Here is a 21,125-nt window from a genome sequence, read left to right as displayed (position 1 = left end):
ATAAATGAAGAGTGTCAGGAATAGTAAATCTATGAGCAAAATATAAAAGATTATTTTTATCTTAATTTCTCTGAAACACATATGACTTTTTAAAGCAAAAATTATACTATCAGCTTGTGAAGATTATAATGTATTAAGATGAATACATATAAATGAATGTATATGAAAACCACAACATAAAGGTCAATAAGGGATGAGAAATGAACCTATGGGGTTATAAGGTTTCTACATTTTATGCAGTGTTACCATATTAACTCTACTATGAATATGAAAAGTTAAGGGTGTACATTCTAATTGCTAAGCAGTCACTAGAATAATAATGCAAAACATTTGGCTAAATGCATAAAATGGAATTCTAAAAAATATTCAAATAACCCCTCCCCCCTCAAGAAAAAAAGGCAAGAAGGGAAGAACAGAGAAACAAACACAGACAGGACAACAGAAAACAAATAATAACATGTTAGACCTACATCAAATGGTTTCAATAATTGCATTAACTGTTAATGGATTAACCGTTACAAATTAAACAGTAGTTTTCAGAATTGATATCGAAAAAAGCAAGACCAAACTATGTACTTTCATACAAGGGACACATTTTAAACACAAAACAGATGAGATCAAAGTAAATGAATGAGGAGAGATAGACCATGCAAACAGAAGCATAAGAAGGCTGGAGTGGCTCTATTCATATCAGACAAAGTAGACGTAAAGACAGAAAGTACTACTGAAAGCAAAGAGGGACCTTTCACAGACATTAAAAAGTCAAGTTTTCAGGAAGGCATAACGATTCTAATTGTATGTACCTAACAGCAGAGCCTCAAAATACACGAAGGAAAAATTGGCAGAATTAAAGGGGGAAATACGAAATTCAAAATCTCAGCAAGAGGTTTTAATGCTTCTTTCAGAAACTGATAGAGCAGCTAGGAAAGCAATCAGTAAGGAAAGTTTATTAGGACAGTACTCTCAACCAGCTTGACATCACTGATATTTGTACACAGTATGTTCACCAAGGCAGACCACAGACTGGATCACAAACAAGCCTTAACGAATTTAAAAAGATTAAAACCAACTAGAGTATACATCCTTTGTCCAGAATAAAATTAAATTAGAAAAAATAACAATAGCACATCTAGAAAAATGCCAAATATATGTAAATTAATCAATACACTTCTAAATAAGTCATAGGTCAAAGAAGAAATCAGTGGAAATTGGAAGATATTTTGAAAAGATGATAATGAAAATATAACACAATATTTATGGAATGTAACTAAAGTGATGCTTAGAGAAAAAATTATAGTTTTAGTGCTTAAATTAGAAGAAAGGAAATGTTGAAAAATAATGGCCCAAGCTTCCACCTTGTGGTAGGCAGGGTTTTAAGGTTCCCACCCACCAATGTGCAAGCCCCATATAATCCATTCCCTGTGAGTGTGAGAACCTGACCTAATCAGGTGGGCTCTTGTAAAAGAGGTTTTACAGTGAGAGACAAGAAGGCAGAGAAATTTGAAGCTGCAGCAGACATTCTTTTGCTGGCCTTGAAGAAGCAAACCTCCATGCTGCAGAGGGGGCCGCAAGGCCAGGTCCTGAGAGCGACCTCTAGTCAACAAGAAACAACAAGAAAATGGGACCTTGGTCAGACAGCCACAAGGAAGCAAATTCTGCCAACCACCTGAGGAAGCTTAAAAGTGGGTCCTTCCCAGGATGAGCCGCCAGATAAGGATGCAGCTAGCCAACATCCTGATTGTCCCTGTAAGACACTGAGCAGAGGACTCAGCTAAAACATGCCAAACTCCTACTCCAAGGAAACTGTAAGATAAAAAATTTACATTGCTTTAAGCTGTGAAATTTGTGGTAGTCTGTTATGCAACAATGGAAAACTAATACACTGTTTTAAAATACAGTGTATTAATAGAAAATTTGAGATATAGTAAGGCCAACACCTTAGGAGACAAGCGCTATTGAAAAGACAGTTTGTTATACTCACAGATCTCAGGATCAGAGAGCAAACCACTCCATGAGGGGCCATGTGGGGAAGCTCTGGTTCCCGTCGGAAGGCAGAGGAAGCAGGAGGAAACCGTGCACGAGAACCTTTGTTGTGGTTTTCTCAGAAAGGAACAGGTGAGAGAGGGCGAGCAGGTGTAGGATTTGGCTAGTTTGACTAATTTCAGTGGGCCCTAGGGCATAGGGCTGACCCTAGTCGTCTGGTGCCTGGCCCGAGGGTGATGAGGGCAGGTGGAGAGTGGCCCAGAGTGTGAGATCCATAAAGGAGGTGGTGGGGCTGTGAGCTCTGGATTGGTTGGTTTGCATAAGAAAGGCTCACTCACTGGGTGATTGTTTGATAGCTCCAGGAATTAGCCAACCCTGGGAGGGGCAGGACCCCCAGGGTCAGCAAAGCCCCGGATAGCAAAGCATCAGAATAAAGAAAACAAAAGACATGGGGTTAATACATAGACTTCAAAAGCTAGAACAAGAAGAGCAAAGTAAACACAAACCTGGTAGAAGGAAATAAATAATAAAGATAGGAGTAACAATCAATGACATTGAAGATATGTCTACAAAAACTTCCCAAACTGAAATACAAAGAGAAAAAAATGGAAAAAAACCAGAACAGCATATTCAAGAACTGTGGGACAATTTAAAATGTCTAACATATGACTGATTGGAATATCAGGAGGAGAAGAAAAAGAGAACAGAGAAGAAGGAAAAGTTCAAGTACTAATGACTGAGAATCTTCCAAAATTAATGGCAGTCACAAAACCATAGATCCAGCAAGCTCAGAAAACACAAAGCGGGATCAATGCCAAAAAAGCTATACCGAAGCAAATCATATTCAAATGGCACAAAACTAAACACAAAGAGGAAATCTTGAAAGAAGCCTGAGGGGAAAAAACACCTTACCTGTAGAGGAATAAAGATAAGACGTGGCCAACTTCTCATCAGAACCCACACAGTCAAGAGCAGAGTGAAGTAAAAGACTCAGTGTTGAAAGAACAAGAAACACCAACCTAGAATTCTACACCCAGTGAAATTATCCTTCAAATATGAAAGACACAAAAGCTTTGTCAGACAAACAAAAACGGAGGGAATTCACCACCAGCAGACCTGCCCTGTAAGAAATATTTTTTTAAGTTTTTCATGGAGAAGAAGAATAATATATCAGAAACTGAGATCTACATTTAAGAAAGGGGAAAAGCATCAGGAAAAAATAAAATCTATTTAAAATTCTTTAAAAATGAGTCTCAGGAAAATCATACAGTAAAAAGTAACACGAGAGTTCTCTAACAAAAGGCTATTACTTTTCTGGAAAAAAGCGAGAGCTAAGACAACCTCTAAGAAAACAAACTATGTCAGCATCATCTTCAGTTTACACCAGGCGAAGTTCACTGTCTTTCAGCTGCTCTTCCCCTCCGTGAGAGCCTCCAACGGGAGACAGTAGTATTCCACCTACGACCACGACTCAAACGGGAGCTGGGGGCTGCAGGTCTGGAGCCAACAGACTTGTTTTGCTTTGACCTTACAATATTTTATACATTTAACCCAACATTTATAAATCAGAATATTTCATATCAAAAGACAGAATTCCCAATTATCTTTTAAAAACTAAAACCCTGTGCCAACAGTGGACACAGTTCCACAAGGCAGGGATGTGCTGGCTGCCCCTTCAGGGGGCCAGTACTCCCACCGTGGACCTCCTCCCCGACATGTGTGCATTAACCCTTTCCTGCCCCTCGGGTGTGTGCATTCCTTCACTCTTGTCCTGCCTGGTTCTCCCAGATATTTGCAAGCCCTGCTCTAAGAAATTGAGGAGTTTTTTCCTTTCTTCTTTCAGGCACACTACGGCTACCACACAATTTTTTAATTGGGTGCAATTCAACATAGCAGTTATCTAAAAATCCAGTTATTCTGAGCAGAGTCCTTTAAGTCAATTGTAGACATCTGGTAACAAAAATGCCTTATTCGATAAGAATAAAAATTCCCCTACTAGCAACAACTGCTGTGTCTTACCTAGGTTGAGTTGACGAGACAGTCGAAGGCTCAGATAAAACAAATAGTCCTCAGGCAGTGGGTCTGGCAAGGATGATTGGGTGTAATTTAGGAAGTTGGTGAGAGCAATCAGCGTCTTTTTTTTTTTTTGAGATAGAATTGACGTATAACATTGTGTAAGTCTAAGGGGTACAACATATTGATTTTATAAACTTGTATTGCAATATAGTTGCCACTGCAGACTTAGCTAACACCTCTGCCACATCACACAATTCCCATTTCTTCTAGTGGGGGGAACAATTAGGATCTATTCTCTTAGCAAGTATGATGTTTATAATACAGTTTTGTTGTCTATGCAATCATCCTCTTTTATGGTGCTCTGTCAGCCTAGCCTTTTCACAGGATATATACTCAGTTACTGTGGTCATTGGGTTCATGGTTATCAAGAAACATGGCAAGTGACCTTAAAGCAGAAATATAGGAGAGCTGGAAAAGAGAAAGCAAATGCATGGTGTGTTCTCAAATATTGGTCAGATAGATAAATGAGTGACCACATCATGCTCTCCTTACGTGAGTCCTTAATAATTATGTTAATATCTAACTTTCATGGAGGCTCTTGCTAAGTGCTGGGCACCAAGCTAAGCTCTTGTCGGGTATTATCTCATAAACCTCTGTATCTACCAACAAGCTTCCATTTAAAACCCTCCAGTGATAGGGAAATAATTCACAATAAGAACAAAAACTATCAAATAAACCATCTGGTGGTAAGAACTTTATGGAGAAAATTATGAAATTTTTCTTAAGGACTTATGAGGTGAAAACTATTATTATACTCACTTTACAGATGAGAAAACTGATGTTTACAGGTCAAGTAGCTCCTTCAAAAATAACCAACCCTTCATCAACTTTATCTATCGGCTACCCCCTATTTTTCTGCTCTCCTTCATGGCAAAATTCTTTGAAAGCGTGGTCTACACCTGCTGCACCCACATCAACGAGGGCTGACAGATCAACCCATCAAATGTATGCCAATTTCAGCCCCTCTCTCACATGCCCCATTACACCCTAGCACAAGTCACTGTCGTCTCTGATCTAGACTTCTACAAAGGCTTCCTAGCTGATCTCTTGGCCTCCATTTAGTCTAGTTCCCACACAACAGCCAACAGATATTTTAAAAGATAAATTAGATCATTAGATCATTTCACTCTTCTGCTCAAAACCCTACACATTTCTTTCTTTTTTTTTTTAAAGACTGGCACCTGAACTAACAACTGCTGCCAATCTGTTCCCTTTTTTCTTTTTGCTCTCCCTCCCCAAATCCCCCCAGTACACAGCTGCACATTTTAGTTGTGGGTCCTTCTAGTTGTGGCACGTGGGATGCCACCCCAATGTGGTCCAAGGAGTGGTGCTATGTCCACGCCCAGGATCCAAACCAGTGAAACCCTGGGCTGCCACAGAGGAGCGGGTGAACTTAACCACTCGGCCACAGGGCTGGCCCCATCCCCTACACATTTCTTACTGTAGCCTAACAAGCTCTCATCTCCTATTTTCTCTGCTTTGCTCCCTGTACTCCAACCATCCTGGCCTTTCTATTGGTCCTCAAATATGATAAGCACATGCCCACACCTGAGCCATTGTGCTCACCACACTCTCTGCCTGGAATGCTCATCTCAGAGATCTTCCCAAAATTGCTCACTCTTTCCTTTTGGGTCACTACATTAAATGTCACCTCCTTAATAGCTTTTCTATCTAATTACTCCCTCTACCTCTTGCTATGTCTTGCTTTGTTTTTATTCTTAGCACTTATTACAATAATATCACAGTACACATTGATTTGCTCATTAATTTTCTATCTTTTCCTACTTGGATATAAGTTCCACGAGGGCAGAGACTTTTTTAGTCAACTTTAATTCCCAGCTCCTAGAATTTCCTGGCACATAGAAAGTGTTCAATATTCATTAAATGAACAAATACAGAGTAAACAAATTAGTAAGGACAACATTTAAAGGGCGTCTGGTATACACAGAGTTGTTTTATCATTTGTGTTAACCTAACCATGATGAGCACAGAAAAAATAGCAATTTAAACTCCTTCTCACCATCAAAATTTGCATATTTCACAGGTAACAGTTGATTTTTCAACTCCTTTTCTGTACATTTCAACTCTAAGATACAAACAAACTGAAGTAAACAAACAAACAAACAAAAACCCAAACAACTATAAAAGCAAGAAGTGACATTGGAGCTCGGTTAGAAAAAGAAAAACCAACTGAATATTCTCACCAATGATCAAACTTTTTATGAATAAACATAGATGATACAAAGCTATGTATACACATCACAGAGAAAAAATGCCATAACTTCAGGTTTCAAAAAAAAAGGAACAAGAAACTACATATTATTCATGTGAGCATTCTGCATTCCATAGTTCAGGAATGTGAAGGAGAAAGAACAGTTTGCTTTGCCATTTTGTTCAAATTCTCTGCCATATGATGGCAAGACTCCATTGCACTCCACTTTTCCAAAGATACATAAAACAATTACTTGAAGGAAGTTCAACCATACATTCTTGATACTAGGACATATTTAGAAAACATGTACAACCAGATTTTTAAAACTCTCTTTAGATCTATTAATTATGTTAATTGCAGTTTCTTGTTTATCTCCTGTCAGGACCCATATTTTAATGTCTGCTTTCAGTAAGTTGGTTATCGTTTCTGGAACACGTGCTTGAAGGCAATCTTCAATGGCTGTGGCTCCAAGTAGCAGAAATTCCTAGATGTTTTTGAAAGAGATATTTTTTTATTACTGATCAAAGATTTTAAAAAATTTTAACAAATAAATGAACTATATTTTGAAGATATGCAGTCTAATAATTTATTATGTGAAATCCCATAACTGTGCACACACACACATAATTTTTTCTAGTCTCTTCCATTGGTCTATTTGTTTTCCCTGTTTCACTACATGAGGCAGTGTAGCACGATGGTTAAGATCATTGGCTCTTGGATCCGTGCCCTAAGTCTAAAAGTTACTAGATGTGTAATCAAGAGTAAATTACTCAAGCTTCTGTGCCTCCTTTTCTATAACTGGAGAAGAGGGGAAAATATAATTACTCATAGAATTATTGTGAGAGTTGACATTTGTAAAGCGATTAGAATAATGTCTGGCATATTATAAATAGTTAATATTATCTTTTATTTTGATTATTATAACCTTAAGATAAGTCTTGATGTCTAGAGAGGTAAGCCCGCTTTCTTTATTATCTTTCTTCAAAAATTATCATGATAATCCTTTGCCTCCTCCTACTTCTGTTTGAATTTTAAAACAAACTTGTCAAGTTCTGTGAAAATCCTTTTGGGAATTTTATGCATTCCTGCATTGCACTAAATTTACAGATTACTTTGAGGAGAACTATCACACTTATTATACTGAGTTTTTCTATTATTGTATAGACCCATCCATTTATGTAGGTCCTTACTTCAGTCCTTAAGAAAAATTTCATAATTTTCTCCATAAAGTTCTTACCACCAGACAGTTTATTTTATAGTTTTTGTTCCTATTGTGAATTATTTCCCTATCACTGGAGGGTTTTAAATGGAAGCTTGATGGTAGATAAAGAGGTTTATGTAAAACATAAAGCCAGATGATCTCTGATCATCTGGGATATTGTTTCCCAGAAGCCAGCATAATCTAAAGGTTCAAGAGTATTTTACATTGCTATTACTTGTCAAAGTAGAATTAACATAAGCTGATTCTGTGCTGATAATTAGAATTAACACCATTGAAACAGTATCACATGCAAACTGTAAATTAAAGCTTTAAAATAGCCATAAAGTATTTTAGTCTTCTTTTTGACAAATTGAATTATTTTATTTCTATTTTTAAATTATTTTGGTGAGGAAGAGTGGCCTTGAGCTAACAACTGGTGCTCATCTTCCTTTATTTTGTATGTGGGTTGCCACATACAGCGTGGCTTGTAGGCGGTGGAGGTCCATGCCCAGGATCCAAACCTACAGACCCCAGGCCACTGAAATGGAGTGCACTGAACTACACCACTATACCACTGGGCCAGGCCCAAACTGAATTTTTTAAAATGTTAAATATTCAAGTCACATTGATCCTACAAGACATCTTTCTATTTTCATTATATTATTTTTGTGCCATTTCTACTATAATATTTTCAAGATATTTCTATATTAAAACTTTGTATTACAATGTAAGATTTCTCACAAGTATCAGAAACATGATTTATGTTTCTAGGTATGAAACATGGATTTTTAAAAGAATGTTTTAAATCTTTTCATTTTAAAAATGCTCAGCTAACTAGGAATAAAAGGATTGTTCTCAGCCTGGTAAAGGATATCTATGAAGATCTACAGTTAACATCCAACTTAATGGAAAAGGACTAGATGCTTTCCTTTTAAGATCATGAATAAGATAAGAATGTCCACCCTCACCAGTACCATTCAACATTGACCTGGGGGTTCCAGCCAAGGTAATTAGGAAAGAAAAAGAAATAAAGAGATCCAAAATGAAAACTAAAAAGTAAAACTATCTCTATTCATAGATGACATGATCTTGTATATAAAAAACCCTAAAGAATCCTCTAAAAAATTATTAGAAATAATAAATGAGTTCAGCAAGGTTGCAGGATATATTATCAATATACAAAAGTCAATTGTATTTCTATATACTTGAAAGGAACAATCCAAAAAATGAAATTAAGAAAAAAATCCCATTTATAATAGCATCAAAAATAACAAAATACTTAGGAAAAAATTTAACAGAAGAAGTGCAAAACATAATTTGAAAACAAATAAATATTGTTCAAAGAAATTAAAGAAGATCTTAATAAATTATAAACATTCTATGTTATGGATTGGAAGACAATATATTTAAGACAGCAATATTCCCCAAATTGATCTATAGATTCAATACGATCCCTATCAGAATCCCAGCTGTTCCATTTTTGGAAATGGACAAACTGATTCTAAAATTCATGTGGAATTGCAAGGGACACAAAATATTCAATACAATCTTGACACAAAATAACCAAGTGGAAGTCTCACACTTCCTGATTTCAAAACTTACAACAAAGTAACTGTAATCAAGATAGTGTGATACTACCATAAGGATAGATATATAGATTGTGTAATGGAAGTGACAGTACAAAAATAATGCCTTGTGGGAGTGACATAAGCATCATGGCAGAGTGAATGCTTCCCTTAGACTCTCCCCTCTGAGATACAATGGAAAGGACATTCATATCCTAAGAGAGGACAGTCACACAACACTAAAGATGTCTGCAACCCACACAGCCATATATCTGAAGATGGAGGTGCTGGACCCTGGGAGGAAGTGGAAGGAGGTAAGGGGATCTCCTCTCCCTTCTGAACAGCAGTGACCCCAGGACTGTGCACAGCTCTGATAGGAGTGGGTAGGGGCAGCCCTTTGTTGGAACACCTTCATTCTCCAAGTTCCCTTACAGCCAAAGGGAAAGCCACACACAGAGGTGGCTAAGATATTGTAGGGGTATCTTCATCAAGCTAGCACTCCAAGAGAGCAGATAGTGAGGGCATAGCAAGAACGTCCCCAGGACTGCACAGATGAAAGAAAGCACCCCTCCCCCCCAGCACTCCAGCTCAACCAGTCAGCCAGAGTGCCCATGCATACCATAGAAAAGCAGTAGCTGTGAGTGAGGGAGCTGCAGATCACGGCAGGCTCAGAATACACAGTTCTTGAACCCAACCCAGTGGTGGCAGGTGGAAGCTGTGACCAAATACTATCACTATGCAGAGGCACAAATCCACACCATCAAACAATATGAAAAAACATATTAATATTACAGACCAGAAGGAAAATGACAAGTACCCAGAAATCAATCCTGAAGGCACAGAAATTTCTAACCTAAATGACAGAGAATTCAAAATAGCTATCACAAAAAAAACTCAATGGGTTACAAGAAGATACAGAAAAACAGTTCAATGAAATCAGGAACTTCTTTACAAAATAGATTGAAACTATAAAGAAAAACCAAACAGAAATGTTGGAGATGAAAAACACAATGGATGAGATGAAGAAAAACCTGGAATCCCTGAATAACAGAGCTGATATCATGAAGGACGGAATTAGCACCTTGGAGGACAGAAATGCTTCAGATGGAGGAAGGGAGAGCTAAGACTAAAAAGAAATGAAGAAATTCTCCAAGAAATATCTGACTCAATTAGGAAATGCAACATAAGGATTATAATAGGTATTCCAGAGGGAGAAGGGGTGAATGGAGCAGAGAGCTTGTTCAAAGAAATAATAGCTGAGAACTTCCCAAACCTGGGGAAGGAGCTGGAAATATAAGTGAAAGAAGTTATTAGAACTCCTAATTATATCAATGTGAAAAGACCTTCTCCAGTAGTAGTAAAGCTGGAAAAAGTCAATGAGAGAGAAAAAACATTAAGGGCAGCAAGGCAGAAGAAAATAACTTACAAAGGAACCTCTATCAGGCTTTCACTGGATTTCTCAGCAAACTTTACAGGCTAGGAGAGAGGGGAATGATATATTCACAATTCTGAAAAAACTTTCAGCCAAGAATACTCTATCCAGCAAAAATATCCTTCAGATATTATGGAGAAATAAAAACTTTCCCAGACAAACAAAAGCTAAAGTTCATTGCCACAAGACATGCCCCCCTCCAAGAAATGCTCAAGAAGGCCCTCATACCTGAAAAAAAAGAAAGGGGTTACAAAGCCTTGAGCAAGGAGACAATTAGGTAGCCAAAACCAGAAAAATTTCAGCTCCCTATCAGACTAGGTTAGTGAACACTTAATTTTAACACTAAAGATAAAGGGAAAGAAAACATCAAAAATAAATAAAATCTCGTCATTTTAACCACAAACTCACAAGACAAGACGGAATAAGTCATGACAATAATAACATAGAAGGGGAAGAGGCAAGGGATGGAATTGGCTAAGGCTAAGGAAATAAGAAGCTATCAGAAAATGGACTATCGCATCTATGAGATTTTTTAAACAAACCTCATGGTAACCAATAAACAAATAATCAGAACAGAGACACAAATGGTAAATAAAGAGAAAACTAAGAAAACCATCATAGAGAACTACCTAACTGAATTGGTATCTGAAATATACAGGACGAGAAACAAGGGAAAGGCAGAAAAAACAGAAAATGAGCAATAAAATGGCAACATTAAGCCTTCATATATCAATAATCACTCTAACTGTAAATGGATTGAATTCTCTAATCAAAAGACACAGAGTGGGGGCTGGCCCAGTGGTGCAGCGGTTAAGTTTGCATGTTCCACTTCAGCGGCCCGGGGTTTGCCAGTTCTGATCCTAGGTGCGGACATGGCTGCATGGCAAGCCATGCTGTGGTAGGCATCCCACATATAAGGTAGAGGAGGATGGGCATAGATGTTAGCTCAGGGCCAGCCTTCCTCAGCAAAAAGAGGAGGATTGGCAGCAGTTAGCCCAGGGTTAATCTTCCTAAAAAAAAAAGAGAGACACAGAGTGGCAGGATGGATTAAAAAACAAGACCCAAAAATATGCTGCCTCCAGGAAACACCTCTGAGCTCTAAAGACAAACACAGGCTCAGAGTGAAGGGATGGAAGATGATACTCCAAGCCAACGGCAAACGAAAGAAAGCAGCTGTTTTCATACTTATATTAGACAAAGCAGACTTCAAGACAAAACAGGTGATGAGAAACAAAGAGGGGCAGTATATAATGATAAAAGGGACACTCCACCAAGAAGACATAACACTTATAAATATCTATGCACCCAACGCAGGAGCACCAAAGTACATAAAGCAACTATTAACAAACCTAAAAGGAGATATTAACAACAACACAATAATAGTAGGGAACCTCAACACTCCACTCACATCAATGGATAGATCACCCAGACAGAAAGTCAACGAGGAAATAGTGGATTTAAATGAAAACCTAGACCAGATGGACTTAATAGATATATATAGAACACTACATCCAAAAAACAGCAGAATACACATTCTTCTCAAGTGTACATGGAACATTTTCAAGCATAGACCGTATGTTGGGAAACAAGGCAAGCCTCAATAAATTTAAGAAGATTGAAATCATATCAAGCATCTTTTCTGACCATAATTCTATAAAACTAGAAATCAACTACAGGTAAAATGCTGATAAAATGACAAAGATGTGGGACTAAACAACACAATGTGGGACTAAACTGAACATGAATGAATGGATCATTGAAGAAATTAAAGGAGAAATAAAAAAATATGCAGACACAAATGAAAATGAAAATACACCATACCAACTCATATGAGATGCAGCAAAAGCAATTCTAAGAGGGAAATTCATAGCAATACAGGCACACCTTAAAAAAACAAGAAAAACCTGAAATAAGCAATCTTAAACAAATCTTACGTAATTAGAAAAATAAGAAAAAACAATGCCAAAAGTGAACAGAAGGAGGGAAATAATACTTGGCAGAAATAAACAAAAAAACAGTAGAAAGGATCAATGAAACTAAGAGCTGTTTCTTTGGGAAGATAAGCAAAATTGAGAAACCCTTAGCCAGACTCACTAAGAAAAAAAGAGAGCAGGCTCAAATAAACAAAATTAGAAAGGAAAGAGGAGAAATTGCAATGGATACCACAGAAATACAAAGGCTTATAAGAGAATACCATGAAAAACTATATGCCAACAAATTGGACAATCTAGGAGAAATGGATAAATCCTTAGACTCATACAACCTCCTAAAACTGAACCAAGAGGAAATAGAGAATCCAAATAAACAAAACACAAATAAAGAGATTGAAACAGTAACCAAAACCTCCCCAAAAATAAAATTCCAGGACCAGACAGCTTCTCTGGAGAATTCTACCAAACATTCAAAGAAGACTTAATACCTATTCTTCTCAAACTATTCCAAAAAATTGAAGATGATGTAATACTTCCCAACACGTTCTATGAGGCCAACATCACCTTGATACCAAAGCCAGGCAAGGACAACACAAAGAAGGAAAATTACAGGTCAATATCACTGATGAACATAGATGCAAAAGTCCTCAACAAAATATTGGCAAATTGAATACAGCAAAACATTAAAAACATTGTACACCATGATCAAGTGGGATATGGGGATGCAGGGATGGTTCAAAATCTACAAATATGTATAATGTGATACACCACATTAGTAAAATGAAAAATAAAAACCACATGATCATCTCAAGAGACAGAGAGAAAGCGTTTCACAAGATCCAACATACCTTTATGATAAAAACTCCCAATAAAATGAGTTTGGAAGGAAAGTACCTCAACAAAATAAAGCCCATATATGACAAACCCACAGTCAACATCATATTCAATGGTGAAAAACTGAAAGCTATCCCTCTGAGAATAAGAACAAACAAGCATTCCTACTCTTGCCACTCTTGTTCAACATAGTACTAGAGGTTTTGGCCAGAGCGATTAGACAAAAAAAAAAAAAGAAACAAAAGGAGTCCAAATAGGCAACGAGGAAGTGAAACTGTCACTGTTTGCAAATGACATAATTTTATATATAGAAAAACCTAAAGAATCCATCGGAAAACTACTAGAAATAATCAATAACTACAGCAAAGTTGCAGAGTACAAAATCAACTTACAAAAATCAGTTGCATTTCTATACTCTGACAACAAACTAGCAGAAAGGGAAATGAAGAATACAATCCCATTTACAATCACAAGAAAAAAAATTAAATGCCTAGGAATGAATTCAACCAAGGAAGTAAAAGACCTGTACACTGAAAACTGTAAGACATTGTTGAAAGATATCAGAGATGACACAAAGAAATGGAAAGATATTCCATGCTCATGAATTGGAAGAATTAACATAGTTAAAATTTCTATATTACCTAAAGCAATCTACAAATTCAATGCAATCCTTATCAGAATCCCAAGGACATTTTTGACAGAAATAGAACAAAGAACCCTAAAATTTATATGGAACAACAAAAGACCTTCAATAGCCAAAGGAACCCTGAGAAAAAAGAAAAAAGCTGGAGTTATCACACTCTCTGATTTCCAAATATACTACAAAGCTATAAAACAGCATGGTACTGGCAGAAAAACAGATACACAGATCAATGGAACAGAACTGAGAGCTCAAAAATAAGTCCCACATATTTATGGAGAGCTAATTTTTGACAAAGGAGCCAAGAACATACGATGGAGAAAGGAAAGTCTCTTCAATAAATGGTGCTGAGGAAACTGGACAGCCACATGCAAAAGAATGAAAGTAGACCACCTATCTTATACCACACACAAAAATTAACCCAAAATGGATTAAAGATTTGAATGTAAGACCCAAAAGCATAAAACTCCTAGAAGAAAACATAAGCAGTAAACTCTTTGACATCGGTTGTAGCAGTATCTCCTTGAATATGTCTCCTCAGGCAAAGGAAACAAAGGAAAAGATAAATGAGGCTACACCAAACTAAAACGCTTCCACACAGCAAAGGAAACCATCAACAAAGTGAAAAGGCAACCTACCAATATTTGATAAGGGTTAATATCCAGAATATATAAAGAACTCACACAACTCAACAACAAAAAAACAAACAACTTGATTAAAAAATGGGCAGGGGATCTGAATAGACATTTTTCCAAAGAAGACATACAGATGGCCAACAGGCACGTGAAAAGATGTTCAGCATCACTAATTGTTAGGGAAATGCAAATCAGAACCAAAATGAGATATCACCTATGCCCATCAGAATGGCTATTATTAAAAATACAAGAAATAATAAGTGTTGGAGAGGATGTGGAAAAAAAGGAACCCTCGTACACTGCTGGTGGGAATGTACTTAGGTGTAGCCACTATGGAAAACAGTATGGAGATTCATCAAAAAATTAAAACTAGAACTACCATATGATCCAGCTATTCCACTCACGGATATTTATTCAAAGAACAGAAAAACACTATTTTTAAAAGATATATGCATCCCTCTGTTCATTGCAGCATTATTCACAAAACCCAAAATACCATATGATTTCACTCACATGTGGAAGATAAACAAACACATGCATAGATACAGAGGATAGACTGGTGATTACCAGAGAGGAAGGGGTGCAGGAAGAGGATGAAAGGAGTGAAGGGGCACATTATTATGGTGACAGATGGCACCCAGACTTTGGTGGTGAGTATGGGGTAGTTTATACAGAAGTAGAAATACAATGATGCATACTTGACATTTACATCAGGTTACGAATCAATGTTACCTCAATAAAAAATTTAGAAATTAAAAAAAAAACAGAAGTAACAAATCTTGGTAAGGATTTGGAGAAATTGGAACACTTGTGCCCTGTTGGTGGGAACGTAAAATGGTATAGCCATTAGGGAAAACAGTATGGCAGTTCCTCAAAAAATGAAAGATAGAATTGCCATATAAAAAAAGGGAGGAATGTTTCAAAGGAACTATGAATCCAAAGAGCCTCAGAATCAAGTCTAATTCAATCAGTTGATCTATCAAATTCATATTTTACCAACAGAACGATCCTGGTATCTGATAGCTGATTACTTTAGCAAGTATATTCTAAGTTATGCTACATTTGACTATTGATACAAATGTAGACATTGTCTGTCTTACCCTTACCCAACAAGAAAGAAATTTAAAATCTTATGAGTCCCCAAAAGAAAAATCTTCAAAAAGCAAAGTGCTACTGGCCTCAATAGCCAGGAAAAGTGTCAGAAAATATCTCTCTATAACTGAAAACAATTAGGACCATCAAAATGTGCATGAAGTTGTGTATAAGAGCCAATTTCACAGAACCAGTTGATTTTACGCTCTTTTGTGTCAGTTTCCAATGCTTACCCAAAGGTCTGCAGAAAGTAGCCGTATAACTATAACTAATATAACATCTGCTAGAATTGTGGAAATTAACACAAGTCACAAGGCAGATAATTAGATGCTCGGATAGCTGATACAAAATAAGAAAAAGGACAACTGAAAGACAAGACTATTAGCTTTTCTAGATGGTATACAGGTGTTCCAAGCCTAGAAAACTAGAATTGATGACACAGATTTTGAAAAAACAAAATTAAAGTCAAGAATCATAATTTTTTAAGGCTGTTATAACTTGAAAGAGTTAACACAGAGGTCAGAGACTGCTATCCTTAGAATGACCTACTTGCAAGGCTGGCCCTTGGCTGGTAAACAATTCTCCAAACTGATACAACTTACCCTGTGTGACCCCCATGGGAAGCCTGCACGTGGCTTCCTCCAGGCTCTGGCTATGGCTTTTTCCCTTACGATCTGGCTGTGTATCCTTACTACATTCCTGTAATAAATCTTAGCCATGAGTACAATAATGTGCTGAGTCCCATGAATTCTTCTAGAGATTTACTAAAAACATAGGGGTGGTTTTGGGAACCCCCAACACAGATGACAAATGGGCACGTGAAAAAATGCTCACTATCGTCAGTCACAGCATGGAAATGTAAATTAAAACCACAAGAGATACACACCTAGTAGAAGAGCTAAAATTAAAAAGACTAACCATACCAAGTGTTGGTGACAATAGCTTGCAGGAATGTAACCACAGTTGGGTGGTTTCTTAAAAAGTTAAAATACACTTACCATATGATCCAGCCATTTTATTCTTAAATATTTACCAAAGAGAAATGAAACCATATGTCCATACAAAGACTTTTGCACAAATGATCATAGGAGCATTATTTGTAGTAGCCAAAACTGCAAACAAAATGTCCACCAACAGGTGAATGGATAAACAAACTCTGATATACCCATATACTGGAACACTACTCAGCAACACAAAGAAATGAACTATTGATACGAGCTACAAACTGAATGAATTTTAAAATAATTATGAGTGAAAGAAGCCAGACAAAAAGTCATATACACTATGTGACTTTATTTATATAAAAATGTAGTAAATGCAAATGAATCTATAGTGACAGAACGCAGATCAGTGTCAAAACTTACCAAATTGTATACTTTAAATGTGTGCCGTTTATTCTATGCCAATTTTACCTCAATAAAGCTGGGCTTTTTAAAGTAATTATGGTAGTGAACAAATATGTAAGTGATCCAAAAAAGACCAAGATTTACAGAGGTCAAAGCTAATTCCTGAGACTCACCAAATCCCAGCACTTTGGGCTTAGAACTGCGATCAAAGTTCCTGCTATAAACCCTCAGCATCAAAAACCTATTCACTGGCTCTCAATAAAACACGGAGTGACAGCAAATTTTTCATTGACATTAAAGCTTAATAAAAATTCTGGTGTGAGCCACATAAATTTCAGTGGGCTTGGCTGTCCGGGAAGCTTTTTGGCTACCTTGACATGGATTTTTCAATCTTGGATAATGCGGTCAACAACCTGTGGTGACAGCAGATACAAAACAACAACATATTCAAATACTGCTGAGTTGTAGAAGGCTCCTACAAGTTGTGGGAACAAAGAGAGGAGCTGATATGAACAATGAATCCAGTACTTATAGCCCCTTTGCAGTAGAGCCGGAGCTGTCCTGCAGGAGTTCGGACAATTACAGACTTCCTTTTTCTATTACTAAAACAACATTAAAAGCATTAGTTTCTATTTTCCTTAGTACATGGCACTGACACACACAAAAAATCAAAGTCAAAAGAATTCTGAGAGAGTCCTCCACTGACCATTAGTGAAAAGGCCAACATGTTTCTTGCCAGTTTCCACTTCCTCTTTCTTTTACCATTACTCTCCACTTTCTTAGACGACTACTATTTCTCAGTCACTATTCTTTCTTCTATGGAAATTTACTTATGCAAATATATCTAATCTATTATATATATTACTTATATATTATGTATAATATATATTAATATATTTTATATTAATATGTATTATATTACTTATAGTACATAATACATATACTATATAATGTAATTTATAATTTATAATGTAATTTAGTGTTATATGTATATAATACATATATTAAATATAATAAAATACATGTTATATACACATACAAAATATAACCATTTAAAAACTGAGGAAGAACGAGGAGAGCAGCCCACGTCTGTGTATCATTCAGTCCTCACAACGTCTCCATCAGGTAGGCCTTCCTGTCTCCAGTTTGCTGCACAGAGATGTTAAACAGCTAGCTTGATAGATGCCAGGTTTATTTTAATGTACAGTTCTGCCTCGAAGTCCTCTAGATTTATTTATTTATTTATTTGTGTATTTATTTATTTTACCGTCGTAGACAAACTTAAACTCATTGATTTTACTCCTGATTTAGCAGCCCAAATAGGCTTGAAGATCTGTTCTCACTGCCAAAGTAAACTGCTCAAAACAGTTCCGCTTCCTTATCATGTCATCCTCCCCACCCACCGCCCTTAACCCTTGGATGGCTCACCATGGCCTATAAATACTTTTCAAGAGACTCCTACAGATAATCCTTGCAGGAATCTTCACTGTCTCAGCTCTTTCTCATACCCCACAGCCCTACGCCTTGCACACTCGGACTCCTACCCCACCAGAAGACCCTCCCTCCCCGGCACAGCTTACATTCGGCTCCATGCCGTCGCCGGCTCCACAGCCTCCTCCTCAGGTAGGTGCCCCCTCCCAACTCCCATATCTACCTGTTGAAATTCTACCCATCGTTCGAAGATACAGCCCTCTCCACAGAGCCTTCCCCAAATGCCTCAGTCAGCAATAACGTCTTCTGTGCTTACCCAGAACGCGATATATCCATCTACCTAGTTCTTAGCAGATCCTGTCTGGCACTAAAACCGTTTCTGCACATACCTGTCTTCTAACAGACCGTAGGCTCCCACAGGCAAGGACAGCATCTTTGTCGGGATACAAACCTCCACCCCCTAGCACAGTTCTTAATACAGACCAGGACTCAAAGTTCCTGAAATGATTAGCAGAAGAGCAACAAGAATTTCTCCCACTGAAAAATTTTATACCTAATTTTCAACTGTGGTGGAATACAGAGGTCCCTTAGGTAAGTGAAAGATACATCAAAGTCTAAACTGTGTTTGAGTTGCTATTTTTAAACTTGGCAACTAAACATTTTCTTTTCAAAGTAAGGCTACAAAGTGACAAATGGGTATCCTGTCTTTTTGTTTTTCCAACTCATTCTCTAGAAAAAGCATGAGCAAAGACCTTCAGGGAGTAAAAACTAGAAGGATGAAGTGTGGCTATCTACATGACCACAACAAGCAGCCAAACAGCAGACAAATAAAAATACTACAAACTGAAAACTTAAAGATATTCTGCTCCTTATTACTTGAAGGAATAGGTTACTATCTAAGTTACTAGGGCAAGTAAAAATGGTATAAATACATCCAAGAAAATGATGATCTTTTAAAAACACAAATCAGATAGCACTGCCCTGCTTGAAGTCCTCTAGTGACTTTGCATCACACATACAAAAAATTCGAATTCCTCACTGTGTACTGCAAAGATCCTGCAGATCCTGCCGCAGACGGATTCTCCAAGCTCGTCTTCTGCACCTCCCTGCTCCTTGCTTCGCTTCCACCACATTGAGGTTCTTTCTGTTGCTTGACGCTGAGACCAGTATCTCTCAGTGCCTTGCTCTAGCTGTTACTTCTGCCCGGGATGCTCTTCCTCCACGTCTTCACATGGCTGCCTCCTCCACCTTCAATTATCAGCCCAAATCCCACACCTCGCAAAGGCTCCCTCGGCCGCTCTAAGGTAAACCTCCGCCACCAGCAGCTCCACAGTCTGCCTCTGTCGGATCGTACTGTTGATTTTCTCTGCAGTGCTCATCATGACCCGAAATTATCTTGTTCATTCACTTCTCTGTTTACTATCTGCCTCCCTCCACTAGAGTAGAAGCCCCACAAACAGGGGCTCATCATGGCCACTCTAATTCTAGAACAGTGGCTGGCATGTGGAAGATGCTCAAAAATATTTGTAGACTGCATTTAATGCCATGAAGACCAAAATATATTTTTTACATTCTTTAGCTTTTCTTTCACCTCTGGAAGCAGAGATTGGTTGAAAATACCGGGACTTTGGGATCAGATACACCTGATTTGAACCCTGATTCTGCCACTTATTTGCTTAGTGATGTTGGTACGGTTGCTTAAATTGAGCTCCAGCTGCATATCCTTCGAATGGGGCTGCCGCTATCTACCTTGAAGGACTGCTCTGTGCAGGTCAAGCAGACCAATTGGGATCTCAGTCATTAGTTTTTCCACGTTCTCAAGCTCTTCCAACAAGAAAGAATTTTATTTTTCCTCAGGAATAAGACTGATCAAGAAATGGATGGTCAAGCTTAGAACAGAAGTAAGGTTCATAGAAATGATTCCTGAAGGAGAGAAGAAGGATCTCCTTCATGGGGGGAGGGAGGAGGAACGTGGTAAAATCCAAACATTTAAGCATCAGAAAAGAGTGTTCCAATTAAAAGAATAGGAATAAAAATAAATACTTATAGCAAGTGCTATATCTTTTTTTTTTGGGACGTACCAGGCATTGTTATTTAATCTTCACAGCAATCCCATGAGGAGGATATCAATGCTATCCCCATTTTCTAGGCCAAGAAACCAAGGTCCAGAGAGGTTAGGTGACTAGGAAGGTCATGAGCTCGTAACAGAGTCACAGCTAAGACCACAAATAAACCTTTTCCCTCCTCAGTCTCCCAGGCTCTTTTTACCCTCTCCACTCCTCCTCTCCAAATGGATCCATGCTTGTCATCCTCCCTTCTTTCCTCTTCTTCCTCCTCTTGCCCACTAGGCCCAGACAATACAGCCCCAAAGTAGCCCAATCAGCCACCAAGATGGCCATTTCGCCAGGCCACCAGAGAGCAGCATGTCAGCAAGAAGAGGGGAGAGAAATGTCTTAAACTTCTCTCACCTCCCTGGGAGCCCCATCGGCCTCATCTACTTAAAACACTCTTCATCTGTCCCCATCTCACCCTGAACAGTCTAAGCCAAAGCTCCTGCCCTCCAAGGACGGCCCCAGTGAGTAGTCAGAGAGTGCTTTCCGACAGGAAGACGGGATTAGCAATTGCTTTAAATACTTAGAAAGCTGTTAGAACACTACTCAAGGCCACTGAGTCTTTTAAGTGTCAGCTAGCTAGGAGTGCACATTGTAATGACAGGAAATGAGTGCTCTCATAGTAGCAGTGTTTAA

At 37.8% G+C, this 21,125-nt stretch overlaps 1 protein-coding gene across 1 annotated transcript in view; it reads right to left on the bottom strand.

Annotated features, from left to right (window-relative positions):
- Positions 1-21,125, bottom strand: part of LOC124240745 (phospholipid-transporting ATPase IB-like) — a 175,591-nt gene that overhangs the window by 68,171 nt on the left and 86,295 nt on the right. The window contains 4 exon segments of the mRNA XM_046663871.1: positions 4,710-4,723; positions 6,585-6,755; positions 15,835-15,884; positions 17,476-17,549. Coding sequence (XP_046519827.1) covers positions 4,710-4,723; positions 6,585-6,755; positions 15,835-15,884; positions 17,476-17,549 — 309 coding nt within the window.

This window comes from Equus quagga, chromosome 6 (genome assembly GCF_021613505.1).
Source record: "Equus quagga isolate Etosha38 chromosome 6, UCLA_HA_Equagga_1.0, whole genome shotgun sequence".
Lineage (NCBI taxonomy): Eukaryota > Metazoa > Chordata > Mammalia > Perissodactyla > Equidae > Equus > Equus quagga.
Note: the sequence above shows the minus strand (reverse complement) of the source record. Positions and strands in the feature narration are given on the sequence as shown.